Raw genomic sequence first — 16,447 nt, forward strand, 5'->3', positions numbered from 1 at the left:
GCCGCTCCTTTGATGGAAAAGCTTTTCTCTGGGTTGTGTCGAGAATTGCACCCAGGAAAGTTATACGCTGGGAAGGTTGAAGGACAGACTTGTCCCTATTGAGAGTGAGACCTAATCGGTTGAAAAGCTGAAGAAATGCATTGGAGGACCTGGTCACGCCTGCTAGAGAAGGTGACTTGACAAGCCAGTTGTCCAAGTACGGGAAGACTTGGTGATGTCGTTGCCGGAGATATGCGGCCACTGGAGACAGGCATTTCGTAAAGATGCACGGCGCTGATTTTAGGCCGAAAGGCAGGACCCAATATTGGTAGTGTCTGCCCGCCACAGCGAACCCGAGGAACATTGTGATTCCGGTGGATTGGGACGTGAAAATAGGCGTCCTGAAGGTCTAAAGACACCATGTAGTCATTTGCGTTGAGAAGTTGTAGCACCTCTTGAATAGAAACCATGCGAAACGACTGTTTCTTTAGATATTTGTTGAGACTCCTCAAGTCCAGTATAGGTCTCCATTTCTTCTCCTTTTTTTGGACCAGGAAAAAACGGGAGTAGAACCCCTTGCCCCGTTGACCAGGAGGAACTCTTTCTATAGCTCCCTTCCGGAGCATTAGTGAGAGCTCCAAGAGCAGAAAATGTAAATTCTTGTGGAGCATTGGACGAGGAGGGGTCTGGGGTGGAAATTCTATGAACTCCAGTGAGTGTCCAAACTGAACTAGTTGCAGGACCCATCGATCTGTAGTTCTCTTTTTCCAATTGTGTAGGAAATGAGAAATTCTTACTCCAATCCTGGATGGTGGAAAGGAAGTGGAGACCTGTGGCAAAGAAAAGTCATTGTCGTCGAGCTGCGTCCTTTTGCCTACCTCCTTTCCCTCGAAAGGAGGACTTAGTGCATCTTCGGACGGAATGCTGTTGCTTTCAGCCAACCCTGGCGTCTTAACACCGCAGCCCCCGCCAGTTGGCGAAAACCAGTAGATGCAATATCCATCGCACAATCGATCTCAGAGGCCGAGCGTTCGCCTTCTAGTAGGATCTTTTTTGCCTCTTCTTTTGCCTCCTCCGGCAAGGATCCATGATATGGGGCAATGTCTGCCCACATTTGTCGGTTATAACGTCCTAACAGTGCCAAAGAGTTGGAAGCGCGCACTGTTAACGCGGAAATAGATGAGAAATGTTTCCCAATATGATCTAGCCGTCTCCCGTCTTTATCTGGAGGGGCTGTTAACGTTGCAGAAGGATTTTTAGATTTCCGCTGCGCGGCCTGTGTGATAATAGAGTCAGGTTTGGGGTGGCCGGTCAGGCAAGCTGGAGCGGTGTTTGGAGCCCTATATTTCTTGTCTAGCCTAGGCAGTACCGGGGGCAAAGAAGAAGGGTTTTACATAATCTTAACACCCTGGTCCCAAATGTAGTCGATGATAGGTATAGACCTGACTGACTTCTTGAACGGTTCCTTAAAGTCATAAAGTAAACAGTCTTGTTGGTAAGAAGGCATAGGTATTTGGAAACGCTGAGCCGCTCTCTCAAGGATATTGTGGAAGCTCCAGATATCCTCAGGGGGTGAATCAGCCTGAGTAGGCTCAGGGGATGCCAGACAGGGAATTACATAATAGTCCCATTCATCGTGTGTTGATTGAGAATCTTGAAGTTCCCCTTCTTCATGTTGTTCCTCCTCACCATCATCCGAGGAAGGTGGAAGTTGTGAAATGGAAGGGCCAGGCTGTATTACCAGAGGTGAAGGCCGAGGTCTAGGTGGTGGGGAGACCACTGGAGGAGGTGGAGGCGTAACCAAAGATGGAAACCTTTGTTTGTAATCAGAAATTAGGAATTGGCGGTCAGAAACCAGAGTCGCTGGCAGGCAAACCATAGGAGGTTGAGGGGGATGGTACTCCTCATGGTAATCCACCTGGTCCTCCTGCTCATGTTCATCATAGTCAGAGCTTTTGTGATATTGGACATGAAGTTCAGATGGGCTGGTAGCAGTCCTGAACATACTGCCGTCATCAGAGTCTTCCTCCTCCAGGAGGTGGGCAGGTGGTAAAGGCTGGACTCTGCATGGAGAAGGAAAGGATTGTGTCAGCGTGCGTTTCGTAATTTTAAGGTGTACATACACACTTTGTAAGGTAGGTTCAGCTGTCGTAGACGAGCTCGTCGACGGAGTGGTCATCGTCGGTGGGATGTCGACGGGTGTCACAGGTGGTATCGTCGACGGAGTCGGCGTCGACGGTGGTATCGTCGTCGATGCGGTCGTCGGTGATGGTCGCATCAACAATTTTGTCGTCGGCGGTGTCGACGACGGAGCCTTCATCGACGAAGTAGATGTCGACAAGGTAGTCTTCGTCGACGTTGGGTGTGCTCGTCGACGGCAATCGTATGGACGTCGACGGTTTTGACGTTGACTACGATTTCTTTATTTTAATTGTCGACGAGATAGACCTACCGGCCACCGACGATAAAGTGGTTGACGTCGACGTGGATAATGCAGAAGATGCCATAGAAGTAGATATGGTCGTCATCGACGAGGTAACAGGCAAAGTCGACGAGGTGGAAACCGGTTTCTTGAAGGTTGGAACAGTCTCCTGAGGAGAAAACATCGCAGGTAAAACCTTGGAATGCGCCTCTGAAGACTTTTATGCATCTTCTTTTGAGGTGGCTGCGATGAAGGACCTGGAGAGGCCATCCTAGGTCTCTTTTGAGAGGAATGTGAAGTCCTGAAGGAACATTCACTCTCTTGAGAAGATACTGCTTGGTCTTTATCTTTTAGCCTCTGCAGCCAAATTAAGAGGCGTCCCTCCCTGTCCTTTGTAGAAAAGGTACGACATACCTTACAGTCCTTTGAAGAATGATCCGGGTAGAGGCAATAGAGACAGTCCTTGTGCTGGTCATCCACATGAAGTCTCTTTTTACCACATGAAGCACAGGACCTAAAAAGTCCTTTTTTAGGAGTATCAGCCATGGGTAACCTGAAAACTCCACACAGTTGAATAAATTTTGAAGAAAAAAGTACTGGAAATCCAGAAACTAAGGAAAGCTGAGCAGAGCTCAGTGGATACTCCCTTAGCACGACGTGCGCTAGAAAACCTTAGGGACTAGAGCTCCTTCCAGGAAGGTTCCAGAGGTTGACGATAGCTGATTGGCTCTTCGCCAAAGTTTGGTCCTTTTCACAAAAGGACATGGATATGTTACTAATGAGAGGCCTCCGGCCCATTACTATGTATATATGTCTATGAGACATTACTTTATTTATGTACCGGGGACTCCCATCCCGACGACGGAGAATGATTCAGGCATGTGAATCTATGAAAGATACCCTAATACTGGATAACCCAGAGTTCACCGCGCTGCTGTGGTGGATGAAAGAGCGCACTGCATGTGTCACATGACACTGGGTCACACACGGCAGCTCGGAAGTATGTTTGTGACGGAATCAAAACAACTGTTCACATAACGGAGTAAATAGTGTTGAATGCTGCGGTTAGTTTAAATGAGCATCCGTAAGCGGTGAGGTTAAACCATTTTAGATGCATCATAAACATATACATGTTAAATAAACAATAATGATTAGAAACAAAACCGTTAAAACCCATTCCCCCCAATTAAACCCCTCCCTTGGTGTTTGTGAAGTTAATGGCAGTTTCAAAATCAGGCGAGGATATTGTGGTAGAAGGGGATTCATTTTACAGCCTGTCACTCACTAGGAGCAGGAAGGGGACCCCGTTATTCTTACCCTCCTCACTTTCAAAAGCTTCCATTCCAGCCTCGGAGCTCATTCACCATGGCATGCCTCTGCACCCGCATCCGAGCTGGGCTCCAAAGTTACTACAGAGGACCCCATAACATAACACCATAACATGAAATAACATGGCATGTGTCCTTGCTAGCACATATTCAACTGGGAGGTTCTTGGCACTATGTAACAGATGTCTATTGTGCCCCAACTATATGGTACTACTTTCATCCATATTAGGGGTGTGACAGGCTGTATGGACTGCCAACATGTGATGGGGGAGAAGTCACACAGAATCATGCATTAGAGAACGGAACCACCAGACGCAGCAATGTAATGGGGGACACCACATTCCAACCCTGGGCTTCAACAGGTACAGCGGCAATCAACCAAGACTACAACACCCATAATGCACTAGGTCATTGAAGCACAGGAATGGAGCATAATATAATCGATGACATCTGGTGAACTGGTTTTCAAAGCAGTGTGTGTAGAGCTTTGCCACAAATGAGAACTTTCACAATGTTGCCAAGTAGTACATACTTTTTCCTACGCCAGTGTAACGCTGGTTAAGACAATCATACACAGGTAATCTCTTTCTTCATGCAACTGAGATGCGACACTAGTGCCATGCGACCTGCGCAGCCTCTCCCGCTTGTATGGCATGATCAGAGAGCCCGGGCAAGCAGAGAGTACAGACACCCACACCACAAGTGTATTGTGAAATAAAGACAGAGCCCTTTACAGACTGCGCGCAGGTGAGGCGCCCACGCGTTTAAAAAAAAAAAAAACACGCTTAAGCCAATGGCGGGCGGCGAAAGCCTGATCACACGCAACGCTAGGCGCAAGACCTAAAAATGGCCAGCTATCATCCCGACTACATGACAAAGATCATAAAACTACTACTCATACAATCACTGAATGTGATAGATCACAAAACATGGAAAATTGATTGATTTTTGTATAAATACGTCGTTAGGGTGTGAAATAGCTTCATAAACTAATTAAACAGCCAGAACTAAATAGTCTGTTTAATTTTATTGCTCAGTTTAAGAGACTACAAATAAAGTGTACACAGATAAAACGTGGCTACGGTACTGGAAAACACTTATCGTATTTAGTTTTCCTGATAGGCCCAAGAAATCGACTTTGAAAACAAATGCAGAAATGTGTTTTGCTACGTTAGGTTATCGCAAAAAAGAATGTTATATATTCCTGCAGTTTCAGTTTTCAATTTATTCTGTAGAAATACAGACTGTAATGTTATGTGCTTTGATTGGATTTTAATACTGTTTTAATTAGCTTTTATATTGCATGTTAAAAACATTGCTTTGAGGAGAAAAGGACTGTCACTCATTGGGGGAATACTGTGGTGTTGGGCTTGCCCCTTTCTGCAGGGTCATACCCAAACTTTTTTCCTTCACCCTCCTGTTTCCTGAACCCGTTATGTTGGCTTTAGGATTCTGCATACTTCACCATTGCTAGCCATTGATAAAGTGCTTGTGCTCTAGCCTTGAAAACATGGTAGAATTGGCATAAACTCAATTGCCCTATTTAATTTACTTCCAAGACCCTAGTACAGTGGTACTACATGTGCCCAGGGCCTGTAAAGTAAATGCTACTAATGGCACTGCTTGTACCACCCATTTAAGTGTCCCTCTAACCAGGTCTCCGGCCTGCCACAACCAAGTATGTGCATGAAGTTTTAAACTGCCATTTCGACCTGGCAAGTTAAACTTTTGCCAGGCCCAAACCTTCCTTTTTAATACATATAAGTCAACCCTAGAGCAGGCCCTGAACATCCCAGAGGGCAGTGTATTTAAAAAGTTGGGCAGGTACGTTTAAGTTTTACATGTCCTGGCAGTGAAAAAAAAAACGACATCCGTTTTTCGCTATTGAAAGGCCAACCTTTCTCATAGGATAACATTGGAGGTACCTTATTACATTTAATAAGCTGTAATTTCCAAATGGGAGTTGGTAGTGAGTTTGAGTTTGGTGTCTAAAGAACTGTACTTAAAAGCCCTCCAACATGGTAAAGGTGAATTTATAATTACAATTATGAAAATGCCACTTTTAGAAACTTCAATACAAAAAGATGATGGACGGAATGTTGAACATTGTCAAACATTCACCCCCAGTCACAGATCTGGGTTTAATCCATAGTTATTTTGCTCACCACGCCACCCCAGTTCAGACATAGCCATATGCAAATCAGTCTTGACCCTGTGCCTCATGGGAACAGTCCAGACCGAACTGCCAGGCCATGTCTTCCCTGGACCAGAATCAAGCATCCTAGGACCAGTTTCGGGGTTTCACCCCTCTTCAGCCAGGATAGCTTGACTCCAGTGGCATAGTGAGCACAGGAATTTTAGAAACTTGGCATTTTCTTGTCCTAAACATTTGGTGCCTGCAGTCTGATTCTGGGTCACATTACTAGGTGTAGCTTGCAGTTGGTCTTTGTGTGTTGCTTCCAAACTGTGAGAAAAGGGGAAAATAGGTGTCGGCAAGAGGGTTCACTCTGAGCTAACGAGCGGTCACGTACCATACTTGCACATCACAAAGGCTCTGCCTGAGTGCACTCACAAAGGGTTTGTCACTAGTGTTTTTTACGCCAGTCAAGCTGGGGCCAGGACAGGGAGGAAGGGGATGCCTGGCCCCTTAGAAGCTTCCACCACTTCAAAGTGGCTACCAGGTACAAATGATGGACACACAGATCCAACTCTTCAGTACACTTCTTGGCCTGAAGCCCCTGCCTGGAAGAAGATTCTCCTTGCCAAAGGTAGAGTATAGGTCATTTGCATAATCTGTGACAAGACAAATGCCTTGAAAGGTATGTATGATCCTTTGAAATGGACTGATACAGTGCAAGGGATCCCGGTAAAAGAACTGGAGCAATGGTTCAAAATTTGATGCAGTCACTTTTTTGTGAAACAAAAGCAGCAACATTAACCTAATTTAAAAGGCTCACTTACACACACATACTTGAGTATACTTTCAATAGCCAGAAACAATATAGGAATCAACAGTTTTCTACATTTCACCTGTCCACTGAACCAAAATCACACCTGTTCTTTACTACCGAGTTTTCGAATAATATCATAAAGAGTGCCGGAGGGATTAAACAGTGTGGGAAATCTGGAATAAGGAGGAGACAGACTTGTCGATCAGTCTGTGCAGCATGTCATCTTTTCCATACAGTTAAACATGGCATTGGCAAAACGTTCGTAAAACATGCCCCTGATGGCAAACAAATTGCTCTTTCAATTAGTCACCCCATCAACCTTGCCCAAAAACTCACCAATGTCTTGGCAAAACTTTATTTATGCCCAAATGCATTACTGGCAGTTTTCACAGTAAACTGTTTCATACATTTGAAATTAGCGGACAGCCATTTCTCTTATGTATTTGAGCCCCTGCCTCAATGTACCTAAATTGTAGAGCATATTCAACCTTCAAGTCCCTTACCACAGATCTGTTGATCTTGTTTCCCTCATATCCCTGTTTTTTGTGATACTGTACAGGATGTGTAGTTCCTTTGTCTTTCCTCCTGATCAACTCTAGTATTTGCATTTTATTTTGTAAGTATAAATCACAACTCTTTTCTCTTATGGTGTTTATACTATATCCAAATAGCTTTATATTTCAGTAGGCAAATTATGCAAATGTGCTTACTATTTAGATTATGCGGACAAGTAAACATTTATTAATATATTTGAAAAGGTTTATAAATAAATTTCCTCTTGGCATCAGAAAAGCTGTAGCTATTTTTGAGCGATCATCTGTATATCAGTGGTTGTGTTTAGCCATCCAGAAGAGAAGAAAGAAATCACTATGAGCTTAAGCTGAGACAAAGACAGGGTTGGTCAAGTGTGGAGATCAGACGAGATGAGGAAAGAAAAGTGAAGACAGAAAGGATTGTGATGTATAATAAAAGAAAATAGGACCGTATATTAAAATCAAGTAAGAATAGAACTATAAGACCGTCAGAACTAGGCAACCATAAATGGAATAATGGGACAGACAACACTTCCAAAATTTTTATCACAACGAAAAAACAACACTTTTGATGTTGTTTCACTGAACTGACGTTTGTATAGGCAAGACAAAGAAACAAGTCCTATTTCACATCTATATTTTTAGATGACTGCAAATATCCTACAAATGTTCAGGCTGCGTAAAAAAAATAGTATTGACAGATACAATTAAAAAAGATACAAACAGTGGTTACCTTTTGAATACAAAGAAATAAATAGTATAACATGTCTGCTTCATATGGAGAACCGTCTTGCTGTCTGGCTTCTTTGGTCATTAGGCATAGTCCATAATTCAGTTCTGCTATTGGGACAGAGAGAACATCTTCTCCAAAAATGATTGGTTTTCTTCCTACAATTACAAAAACAGCATTTCTGAATCATTTGGTTACCTTCATTTTAGTATCAATTATGAATGAAGTTACTGCTACGTTTTCCTTCTGCTCAATGTATGTTCTTGTCCGAAAAGAGAAGGAGGAATTACCAAACTGAGCATGAAGACATCAACGAAATATCACTATCATTCAAATACAGGTTGCAGAAGGGTGGGGGATGCTACTAGGAAGAACACACAACATCTAGATGATAGTGGTTGAATGAAGGACAACTGGAAGAGTTCCTAATAATTTCAGGCAGTCTATTTCAAGAAATGTTGATAATGATTAATCTTTTTTGTGGAAAACAAAATATAGGTTTAAACAGCCAAAAAGCTTCTTCATCCTTCATGGTCACATGCTTTTGAATGATAACCTAATGTACCTACAAGGTAAAATGTATATTGGAGTGGGTGTGGAGTATTATATAATATTACAGAATAAATTGGAGCCCATTCAATCATTTGTATATTATTATCTTTTTCTAGAAAAAGCAGTACAAATTATGCCAGGCACATTGATACGGGTTTTGGTTACACGTCCTAAGACACAGGATTACTAGCTGTATCTGATGTTGCAAAGGCTATTATGACAAGTCACATTCCACCTAGATCTTGATATTATCTATGATTGGATGGAGTGCAGACAGGATGATCAAACACTTTCTTTCATTTATTATAAAATACAGTGGTGAGGTGAATGAACAAAAGGTACAAAAAGACCTATTCCCCCTCCAACATAAAGAGTTGCGCAGGCTGAAAACAGGTACTTTGGATAACCAACAACTCATTAGCCTGATGAAAGTGCGAGGTCTGAAAACGTTTGGGGACATTATTGTAAAGGCTATTTTATACAAGATTATAATACTGGACAATATGTGAAGTTGAGGAAGGTTTTATTTAGCTGGTAACATGAGCCAAGTAACCCAAGTCGTAAAAAACGAGGGTTACATAACCAGAGAATGATTCTAGCCTGCTCAATTGCAGGAATGGCTGTCCGATAAGAAGAACATCTCATGGAAGTGACAGATGGAAAGTCTGATGCAATATCATTTACTGAATGATTTGTTTAAGAAAGAAAGGCAGTGTTGCAAGTATTCCACGGTTATTGGAAATGGACCTATGCTGCTCACAAAGTAAACTTCAAATACTATCTGTCAGGCCATTATAGGCTACTGAATTTGTATGTTAATCTAATAAACAAATCCTTTCCCCTCGACAAGGCACCAAGCCACGAATGACTGAGAGGCTCCGAGAGATAGTGGGAAACTTACAAATACAAGATATATTGAGAGATAGACACCTGACTCAGAAGTTGTACACTTGCTATTCTTCTACCTATAACACGCACAGCAGGCTGGGCAGGGTTTTGGTCTCTGTAGAGGAAACGGACATGAGCGTTGATGACCCACCTGGCCCGTTTCCCCCCCTACCACTCCCCAATTAGCTGCATGGTCCACTGGGCCCCCGCCCATCTCCCTAAAACGTGGCGGATGTCGTTAGACATCCTAGAAGACTCGGCTGGAAGGGAGAACATATCTTGAGTCTTGACTGACTATATGACAATTAACTGGGAGGGGGCTAACACCTCTAGAGCTACGGAATGGGAATCACTGAAAGCCATTATATGAGGGGCCTGTATAGAATTAGAGTGTGGAGTCTGCAGGCTGCAATGCGACCTCCAGGCATCGGCGGGGGCTCAGGCCTTAGTCCAAGCTGACCTGACTGTCACTGTCCAAGGTTGGAATATACAAGTGCACATAAGTGACATATGGGACAGACTAGAGAAGTATACACTTAGTCAGTACTGACAGCGCTTGCATAGAGAGGGTGACAAGTCAGGACAACTCCTGGCTTGGATCCTTTGCAGAGAGCAGAACCCAGTGCCGATTATTGCTCTGCGCATGCCGACAGGCGAGGTAGTAAACCTCAAGGCTGCAATTCTGCAGGTGATGCAGCAACATCTGCAAACAGTGTATGCTGCAGACGCGGCAGTCAGAAAGGATCGGAACGTCTCATACTAACGGGCCTTGAACCGGACGCACCTCCCCACACAGGCCTCTGAAAAGCTTGAATCTCCGCTGACCCTCGTGGAAATACAAGTAGCATTAGCAATGTTCTTAGGGGCTAAGGCCCCAGGGGGAGATGGGTTCCCATCTGAATTCTACAGTGCATATTCAACTACTTCGACTCAAGTACTGCTGCAGGTCTATGCGGAGGCCTTAGATTGAGGAATCCTTTTTTTTTAAATTAATCATTTTCATTGTAACAGCAGACAAATACACATTCCGGTACAGCGTTCTCTGATAACAACTACACATTGGTCACTCAATACTATCATTGCTTCATTAACACAGCCATTGTGCCAACATCCCAATCTGGGCAGAAGGCGAGCAACAGTAGAACATTTAAATCGGAACTACATGTGCAGCATCAGCGTAATCTCAGGGGAAACATGGGGTTACGATCCTTTCCGTTGTGCTCCAATAAACAAGCTCCAAAAGAAACATTCAGAACAAGCACCCCTCCCGTCATCTCCCTCACTTGCAAGGTCCGAGAGCATAGCTACTCCCCCAGTAATCCATCCAGCTGCACCCCATCACCCTTCCGAGTCAACGAAATGCCCCCCCCCCCCCCAAATCTCAGCCAATCCCCGCAGGTTCATCAACACTAGTAGAACCCACATTTTGCACAGCCACTGCCTCTTCACCATTTTCGCTCCCCGCACCCTGCACATATGCTGTATATAATCTCCAAAAATGTTTGGGCCGACTCCTAGGCGGAAGCATCTCGCGGTACGTCTCCGATTGTGTGGCACAGTACTACATATCGCGTGACCACTGCCGCAGCGTTGGAACAGGCCCCCTTATACAGCACAGAGTCACTCGTACCTTGGCCATAAGCATCCCGATATCTACCAATCTACGAATGGCTTTTGATAACGCCTTAGTATACCCCAAAACAGCCATCATCAGGTCCGGGGAAAGTTCCATCTCTACCACCCTTCCCAATTCTTCAAAGATTCCCTCCCAAAATTGATAAACTGCCGGGCACAACCATGCCAGGTGAAAAAAATCAGCAGGCGTTGTGCGACATCTCTCGCACCTAGCATCCTCCCGAATTCCGTATCGATACAACCTTTCCGGGGTGTAATATATCCTATTGATATATTTGAAGTGAACCAACCTGTGCCTACCATGCAGTGATATTTTCCTAGTGTTGGTACAACAATAGAACCACTTATCATCTAACTGGACATTCAGATCACGCTGCCATGCAAGCCTAGCCTTGGTAAACGTATGCGCCCTGTGAGACATCGCTGTCCTATAAATAGCTGTAATCATTTTGCGGGGAGACACAAACTTGATGGCATGTGTTAACTCTAACACCTCAGGAGGCTCATCCATACCATCACCTAACCAATCCCCCCTCACTCTATGAAATTGAAATTTATTCAGGAGTGTGGCACCCTCCGCACCATCCAAAACTTGCTCGGAGGTACGGACCGTTACCTCATGGAATAGGTCTCCAGCTACTACCAAGTACAGTGCACGTAGAGCCCGCAATACACCCCTCTCCGTGCACGGTTCCAACCATCTCATCCACTCTATTGGCATAGCAGGAGAGTACAGCAAAGCACCTGCCTGATTCTGCAGGAGCCAGTGCCACGCGTGCCTAGTGGTGTTCAAGGAATCCCCTATACTTGTCCTACGATCAGCTGGTTCCATCATTATTGCCGGCAAGAGGAAAGGGTCTGCAAATAGTCTCTCCATGCGCAGGAAGGGAATATCGGCCCCGCCATGAAGGTGAGCAGCCAGCGCCGCCCTATAGTACAATTCGAAGTCCGGTGCCCCCAGACCAGTGACTTCTCCCAATTAACCCTAAGCCCCGAGAGCGCGCCAAACCTAACTACTTCCCTGAAACCGAGGCTAAATTATTCTCCGGATCTCTCACGTAAAGAAGAGTATCATCCGCATATGTGGATATCACTATTCTATACGTTGGAAAGCCAATACCCTCATTACCATGATATTCCAGTAGGGCACAAGCTAAGGGCTCCGCCACCAGGGCATAAAGCATGGGGACAAAGGGCAGCCCTGCCGGGTGCCTCTAGTAATATTAAAGAAGGCAGTAACTAGATCGCCAATGCGGACACGTGCTGTGGGCTTATAATATAGAGTCCCTAGCAATTGCAGAAATACTGCCCCCAGCCCCATTCTTGTTAATACCTGCCTTAAAAACGCCCACTCCACCGAATCAAATTGCATTTTCCATGTCTAGGAAAACGGCCACTGCTTTATTTTCCTGACGAACATGCTGCATTGTGCCAAATACCGTGCGTATATTATAAGTTAAGTTTCTAGCTGGGATGAATCCCGCCTGCTCCGGAGCAACTAGGATATGAGACATCAGAGCCAGGCTAGTAGATAGAATTTTGTGTCCACATTCAGAAAGGAGAGGGGACGGAACGAACCACACTCATTCAGAGCCTTACCCGGTTTAGGAATTACCACCAACATGGCTTCTCTCATGCATGGGGGGGAGGGGGGAAGGGGCAGTGCCCGTTACACACATATCTTCAAATAAGGCGATAAGGTGAGGCATTAACTGCTCTAAGAACGTCTTATAAAAGGCAACTATCAATCCATCCGTTCCCGGGGCACTACCCGCCCTCATGCCTTCCAAAGCCTCAATAATCTCATCCCTCTCTATCGGGTACATTAGAAGCGCCCTATGCGCGTCCGGAAGGAAAGGGAGCCGTATATGCTCCAAATAGTCCACCATCTGCTCTTCAGTCCCTGAGGACCGGGACCTGTACAGATCCGCATAGTACTGTCGGAAACGTTCAGCGATCTCCGCCTCCTCTGTCAATAACAACCCACTCTCCGTCTTGATTTCCGTAACCTGTGTCTTACCGCGCCGCGCTCTCATCAGACGAGCCAGGACAGATCCCAGCCTCTCGACCTCTCTGTATGAACGCGCTGTGGCATATTTACCCAAGTGTTTTACTTCGCTATCGGCTGAAGCGTGATATTCCTCCAGAAGAACCTTAATCTCCCCATTTATAGTCTCATCTCCCTCAGCAAGCCGCCGCCGCTCAAGCTCCTTCAGTCTACCTTCTATTTCAGACGAAGTCCTACGAATAGTCTTTAGTACTCCCGAATGCTTAGCCATAGCTACACCCCTGATATACACTTTGAACGTTTCTCAGACAGTCTGGAAACTATCCACAGAGCCAATGTTAGTATCAAAAAAGTACTCTATGGTGTCAGCCAACTCCTCCTTAAACACTGGATCTAATAAGGAATAGGGAGGAAACCTCCACGTGAAAGGTGGCAGACATTTCCTAGGTGGCTCCATGACCAACAGCAATGGCGAGTGGTGCGATAATGTGCGAGGAAACACTATACAATGCCGTATTGAATTAATCAGCGCGGTGGATGCCAACCAGTAATCAATAAGTGTGTGTATGTTGTGAAACGCCGAGTAATGTGTATAACCCCCTCTCACTCAACTCCTAGCTCTTCACACATCACACACACCCAAACATAACATAACTTCCTCCAACTTCCTCGCTGCCGCCGCCAGACTTCTGGGCGGACCCGCCGATCTATCCGGGGCAGGGTCCCTAACCAAGTTAAAGTCCCCCCCTCCCCCCACCCCCCCCATAAAATCCTGGCTTCTCCATAGGGAGCCACCAGTCTAGCAATTTCCCCCAAAAATTCCAGACAGTCCTAGTTGGGCCCGTATATATTAAGAACGATAAGGTCCAGGCCCGACCTCTACACCGAGACATGACATATCTACTGCCCGGGTCTTCCTGGAGCAAGGTGAGTTTGAGAGACGACCTGGGATTAACCCAATATAACACTCCTCTAGAATGTGAGGTGAATCCCGCAGAATCAATATTACCCTCCAGCCACCTGGACCCAAGCATGCGGCTCGTTTGTGGCAAATGTTTCCTGCAGAAGAGCCAAATCAATATTCTGCCTATTTAGATAATTCAGAACCTTCCTAAGTTTCCGATAATCATTAAGACCCCTAACATTCCATGACAACACTCGTATCACCCCCACCCATTCACTGGCCTCCTGCCCGTTACGTGCCATTAACTACATAATCCGTGCATAATGCCAAACCAACATGTTTGTGTACCATCGCACAGTGCATCATCCGCTCCATAAACAGCAAAACTCCATGAAAACCCCTCACAAAAAAACACCCTCTCCCCCCATCCACCCCCCACCCACAGCAGACCTCCCCCCAACATGGCTGTTTGAAAAACATTCCCATGGCCCCATTTCCCCATTTCCCAATACCCTTTAATCCCCCCTCAGTGAGGAGTATAGCAACAGTGCCAGGCACGCGTGAGCGGAGTTAGCCCTGCGCACCTAACTAGAACAATACCAACAGCATATAAAGCCAGACCTGGCCCCCGCTTGTCATCACGCACATTTTTGGCAAGGCGTATATCTTCTTAGTGGAGGGCCGCCTGGCTACCAGAACAACATAACAAACCTCGGGAGGAAGGTCAAAAGCAATCAACTGCCGCCACTCAATCTCCATGCATGGAGACAAAGAGTTTACCGGTTCGGGAGGAGAAACCTCTTCTGCTGCTGAGACAGAAGATCCTCCCAAAGGGGCAGCCTGATCGGAGGATCGATGCTCATCTTCAGAAGCTCTGGATACCAGACTCTCCTCGCCCAGTCCGCAGCCACAAGAATGACTTGGGCCTGGCCGCTCCTGATGTTCTTCAGCACCCTGGGCAGGAGTGGTAAGGGCGGAAACATGTACAGCAGGCCTGAGCTCTACTCGCGATGAAAAGCGTCGCCAAGTAATACCCGCCTTGGAAACTCCAGCAAGCAATACTGCTGACACTGCGTGTTCTATTCGAAGGCAAACAAATCTAACCAAGGTTGTCTCCACTGTAGAAAGAGACCTTGCGCTACCTCCGACTGGAGACGCAATTTGTGATCTGCCAGGCATCGTTGGCGGAGTTTGTCCGCCCTGACGTTCAAAGAACCTGCCAGGTGTTGAACCATCAGGGTTATGCCCTGCTGTTCCAGCCATGTCCAAAGACGCAGGGCCTCTCGACATGGGGTCCACAACATCACCCAGCCTTGCTTGTTGCAGTACAGCATGGCAGTGGTGTTGTCCGTGAACACCTGCACTAGCTTCCCCTTGACAGAGGGAAGAAATGCTTTCAATGCCAATCGATTCGCTCAGAGCTCCAACAGATTTATGTGGAGCCCTGACTCAGCCAGAGACCAGTCTCCCCTGATCTCCAGCTCTCCCAGATGGCCGCCCCATCCCAGAAGTGACGCATCTGTCACCACTATGAATTCTGTTTGGGGAAAGGGAGAGGGGTCTGCTGTTGACCCAATTGCCGTTCATCAACCACCACTGCAGATCTCTCGCAGTTCCTTCCGATATCTGGACCAGGTTGTGAGATTTTCTTGATGCTGTGCCCACTGCAACTTCAGGTCCCACTGCAGAGCCCGCATACGGCAACTGGCATGCTTTACCAACAGGCTGCAGCAGGCCATGAGGCCCAACAGCCCCGGAGTAAGTTTCACCGAAATCCAGGATAGAGGCTGAAATATCGAAATCATAACCTGAACATCCTGGACTTGCTGCTTGGGAGGATAGGTCCAAAACTGCTCCAATGAAAGGGAGCGTCTGAGGAGTCAGGTGTAACTTCGGCACGTTTATAGAGAACCCCAGAAAATGCAGGAGGTCCATCGTAGTCTGAAGGTGGGAGACAACTGTCTGGGGCGAGGACGCTTTCAATAGCCAGTAGTCATGGTAGGGAAAGACTGACACCTCTAACCAGCGCAGATTAGCCATCACCTTGGTGAACACCCGAAAGGCTCTGGTGAGGCCGAAAGGGAGCACAGTAAACTAAAAGTGCTAGCAGCCTACCTTGAACAGCAGGTAATGCCTGTGACCCGGCAGGATGGGCCGCAACCCTTTGTTCTTCTTCGGAAAGTAGCAGGAATAACAACCACTGTCTACTTCTGAAATCGGGATCCTTTCTATAGCTCCTTTGGCCAAGAGAGCTGTAACTTCCTCCCGTAGCAATTTCAGATGATCCCGGTCTGCCATTCCTGATTTGGCAGAATCAGAGGAGGAAAAGAAAGGAAAGGCAGAGAATAGCCCTTGTGAATGATCTGCAAGACTCGTTTGTCTAATGTTATGGATCTCCAGTGGGTGAGATGGTGACGAATCATCCCGCCAACTGGGTTAGTGTGGTCTTGCAGACTCAGACTAGGAGTGTTTGGTGGCTGCGGCTGCCGGGTGGCCGACAACTTTTGGCCTCCATTC

At 46.1% G+C, this 16,447-nt stretch overlaps 1 protein-coding gene across 1 annotated transcript in view; it reads right to left on the bottom strand.

Annotated features, from left to right (window-relative positions):
- The window catches only part of LOC144821747 (transcriptional regulator QRICH1-like), a 286,095-nt gene that overhangs the window by 115,323 nt on the left and 154,325 nt on the right, over positions 1 to 16,447 (bottom strand). Inside the window, exon 4 of the mRNA XM_078678952.1 lies at positions 7,947 to 8,101. Within this exon, the coding sequence (XP_078535078.1) occupies positions 7,947 to 8,101 (155 nt within the window). The remainder of the gene's footprint in view (positions 1 to 7,946; positions 8,102 to 16,447) is intronic.

Source organism: Lissotriton helveticus, chromosome 1_1 (genome assembly GCF_964261635.1).
Source record: "Lissotriton helveticus chromosome 1_1, aLisHel1.1, whole genome shotgun sequence".
In the NCBI taxonomy this organism is placed as follows: Eukaryota; Metazoa; Chordata; class Amphibia; order Caudata; family Salamandridae; genus Lissotriton; species Lissotriton helveticus.